At 39.0% G+C, this 3,835-nt stretch overlaps 1 protein-coding gene across 2 annotated transcripts in view; it reads left to right on the top strand.

Moving 5' to 3' along the window:
* The window catches only part of nup93 (nucleoporin 93), a 43,777-nt gene that overhangs the window by 5,672 nt on the left and 34,270 nt on the right, over positions 1-3,835 (top strand). For both annotated transcript variants that reach the window (XM_050072635.1, XM_050072636.1), the window contains exon 3: positions 1,704-1,821. In XM_050072635.1, the coding sequence (XP_049928592.1) occupies positions 1,704-1,821 (118 nt within the window). The remainder of the gene's footprint in view (positions 1-1,703; positions 1,822-3,835) is intronic.

A 3,835-nucleotide genomic window follows, 5' to 3' on the forward strand; every position in this document is an offset into this window, starting at 1 on the left:
CAGCACAATGATGAGTGTGGTATCAGTGGAAAGCTCTGCTCCTGCGCTTTCATGTGATATGCGTGGCATTTCTGTGCGAACCTGCATTCGCGAGTAATCTATCCAAGAGTAATGTGTGTGCAAAGCTGTATGAAAGCTCTGTTATTAGGGATGCACCGAATATTCGGTAACCGAATATATTCGGCCGAATATTGCAAAAAAAACACACATTCGGTATTCGCTGGAATAAGTTAAAAGCAAGGCCGAATAATGTTATAGTCAACACCTTTAGTATTTACAGCTTAAGTCGACCATTCTCCCAAAACTTAACAATACATTCAGTACTCAGGATCAAACCACTATCATAGACAATTTTGTAAAGATTTCTGGCTCTAACAAATTACTCTCAAAGATATATACATTTCTTATCAATACCGACACTTCTATTTCTCTCCCAGTTTCAAAGTGGTAACAGGATCTCTCCATCACTCCCAACTCAGACTTCTGGCACCAAATCTGCAAAAGTAACTTCACTCATTGTAAAATCCCAAATCTACAGCTCATTCAATTCAAGATTAACCACAGGACACATTATACAGGAGAAAGGTTACATAAAATGGGATTTAGTACATCAGACCAATGCACTCATTGCACACAAAACACCAACAACAACTATATACACGCTTTCTGGTATTGCACATCAGTTAGGCAATTTTGGGTTCAAGTCACAGATCACTTATCACACACATTGGGCTGCCACATCCCTCTATCCCCCCAACTCTGCATCTTAGGAGACATGTCAACTCTACAACTAAATAATCATATCAAAACTACACTGTTCACAGCCCTAGCTGTCGCCAAGAAAACAGTCCTCCTTAACTGGAAAACAAGAAATCAGCTGAACATAACCCACTGGAAGAACTTATTAATAGATCAAATTTCAATTGAAAAAATGTCTGCAATTAATCACAACATAACCCTGTTTCAACAAAATCTGGTCATCATTTATCAACAAATTGACTTCTATAGATGCCTGACTCCCTTTTCACAGCACCACACAATTCATAGCATCTTCGATACATGAACCTACACTGATTCCATTATTTCTAACATAAATAGGTGATACATAATACAAAACATAACTACTCTATATATGCTCGCACACACACCTACACACACACACACACATCTCCTCACATGCATACAGCCTAACACTTCACTAATAAGTTTTTCTTTTTTTCCTCTCTCTCATTCTGCCATGAATATAATTTTGTCCTATTCCCTTCCTCCCTCTTTTATATTTGATGTTTACTGTTGTTTTGTTTGCTTTGTATTTGTTTTGTCTGTTTGTTTGCTTGCCTGTATATCTGATTTGTCTGTTTGTTTATTAATAAAAAAATAATAAAAAAAAGTAATTTTCACTGATGGTCCCCTGTGACACATCTACACACAATACAGGCTTCTTGTTTTAACAGATATGTAAGATAAAGTTTCACATAGTTGTGTTCAACAGTTTCAATCTTTTATGAATACCATTTATTTATTTTAAACAAACCCTGTATAATTTGTTTGCAGCCACAGTGGGTGGAACTTCAACAGTAGCAACGCCTCTTGTGCCCTCTAGTGGTTGTGTAACAAAACTACAATTCATTGTCAGTCTTGTTTTCAGTTTAGTCCTGCCATTTCATTTATTAATTCTCATCATCTCTTTGTCTTAATCTCAGGTCCATCCTCCTTGGTTCCAGAGGTTTAGACATCTTCCACATTTCTCAGAGGTTGGAAAGTCTCAGCGCAGCCACCACTTTTGAGCCCCTGGAGCCAGTCAAAGACACGGACATACAGGTATGAATGAACCAGTAGGCTGTGATTCATGATGATTTAGCTTTGCTGTCTTGTGACATTTAGATTGCTTAGATTGTTTCAACAGAGAAAGACTTTGGTTTTGTGTGTGTGAAATGCAAAAAGACAAAGTCCAATTTATATAGTTTCAGATATCATAAAAATAGAGAGTGATTGGTCTTTCTCTAAGAAACCATCTTTGGCTGAGCATACGTACTTCAAACATTGGCTTGCAGAGAGATTGCATTTGCCAGATAACCAGGAAATAAAATGTGTTTTGGGGCCAAGGAATGGAAGTAACGTTAATTAGATACGAATGATAAAATCTGCCCACAAAGTGTATTTAGTTAAGGTCTGGAAAATGTCTTAAAGTTTTAATCTTGTTACTAGGGGCTGGTAGGAGTGGATTTTCAAGGGGTGACATGTACATACACACAGGCACCCTAGGGAGTTTATTATTTCCATGGAGAAATAAGCTTGCAGCGTGACCAAGGGGCTTTGTTACTGAATAATAGAGAAAGATTATTGCAGTCATGGGAGATGTACTGATGAGCATTTCCTTTCTTTCTTTTTTTTCCTTTTTTTTTTAAACACCTGCTGCCTTGAAGTATGTGGAGACATGTAACAGGAGCAAGTCTTACACAGAATTCAAGGAGCTGCACTGAACCCCTGTAGAGTTGCACCAAATATAAAAAAGCTGTCTGTCTGTTATACATATGTGATACATAATAGAGATAATACATCGATTCTCATAAATAGATTAGTTCACATTAGTTTATTAGTTCATATATTTGTTCACTTTGTCCTACAGTTAAACAGCTGAATTGTGTCAGAAGAAACCTTTGTCACATTTGTGGTAGATACATAATTTGTATTTTGTCATGTTTAGTCAGGTGTAAACTAAAAAAGGTTTACAGTGGTTGGCTGGTGGGCAGCTTTACTGTGAAGCAGGGAGTGGAAGCGTTACATTAGCAGAAACTTAACTGCTGTGACTCCATTACAGCTCCAAACAGAGTGGATGAGAAAACACTAAGTGTGATAAATTGCCTCAACTGATGTCACTTGAGGCAGCATAAGACGTTGGGTCTGAAGTAGGGATGTCAGCTTAGGTCAGTTTTGCTTTCGACAGTCTGACGCCCATAAACAGTTAAGTAAACGGATACTTTTTTAACAAAAAACAGCTGTAAAATGAAATGAAATACAAGAGATGCCAGTGCTCAACATTAACACTTGCCCAGGGCAAAAAGACTCTGTTTTTGAGATAGTTCAAGTGCCTCATGTAGTTGTTTGGTTGGGCAAGTGGAAAAAAATATGATCTCAGTAAGTAACGTTATCTGAAAATGAACTGCGTACAGTATGAGTCTGTCGCCCTTTTTACACAGAGGTCACGCTATAGGGCCGCTATGAAATCCCTCCTTTGCATTTTTATACAAAACCAAATGACAGCAGCATCATTCCACTCCAGTGTGTGATTATACACTGCATCGCAGCTTTGCGGAATCAAAAGAGGCATGATGGGCATAGGGATATCCCGATCCAGCTTTTTCACTTCTGGTCCGATACCGATATTACAGCCTTGAGTTTTGGCCGATACCGATACTGATCCGATCCAAGCGCGTAGTCATGTCATGTCAGTCATGTTAGAAAAGGTTTGATCAAGCGTAGGGCTGTGACAATAACCGCATCACTGCAATACCGCGGTGAAGAGGTCATCACCGCACAAAAAAAAAAAAAAAAAAGCTGATTCATCATGGCGGCGGATCTGGTTCCCAAGCCAAATGTTAAAAGAATACTCCGACGATTTGGGAGTTTTGCCCTTTCGCTATCATTTTCATATTGAGACAACATGATCATCATTTTTGTGTCTGTACGTCCAATGGCTGGGTCTCAGCGGTTAGCATTGGGGTCAGTACGTCCAGCGCTGTGATCCGCGGAGGGATACACCGGTGAGCAGGCACAGGCACAGACGTAGCCTGTAAACAAAACTCAGCTGTTTATTTAGCCTAGCGATATCTCC

The sequence above is a fragment of the Epinephelus moara genome, chromosome 20 (assembly GCF_006386435.1).
Source record: "Epinephelus moara isolate mb chromosome 20, YSFRI_EMoa_1.0, whole genome shotgun sequence".
In the NCBI taxonomy this organism is placed as follows: domain Eukaryota; kingdom Metazoa; phylum Chordata; class Actinopteri; order Perciformes; family Serranidae; genus Epinephelus; species Epinephelus moara.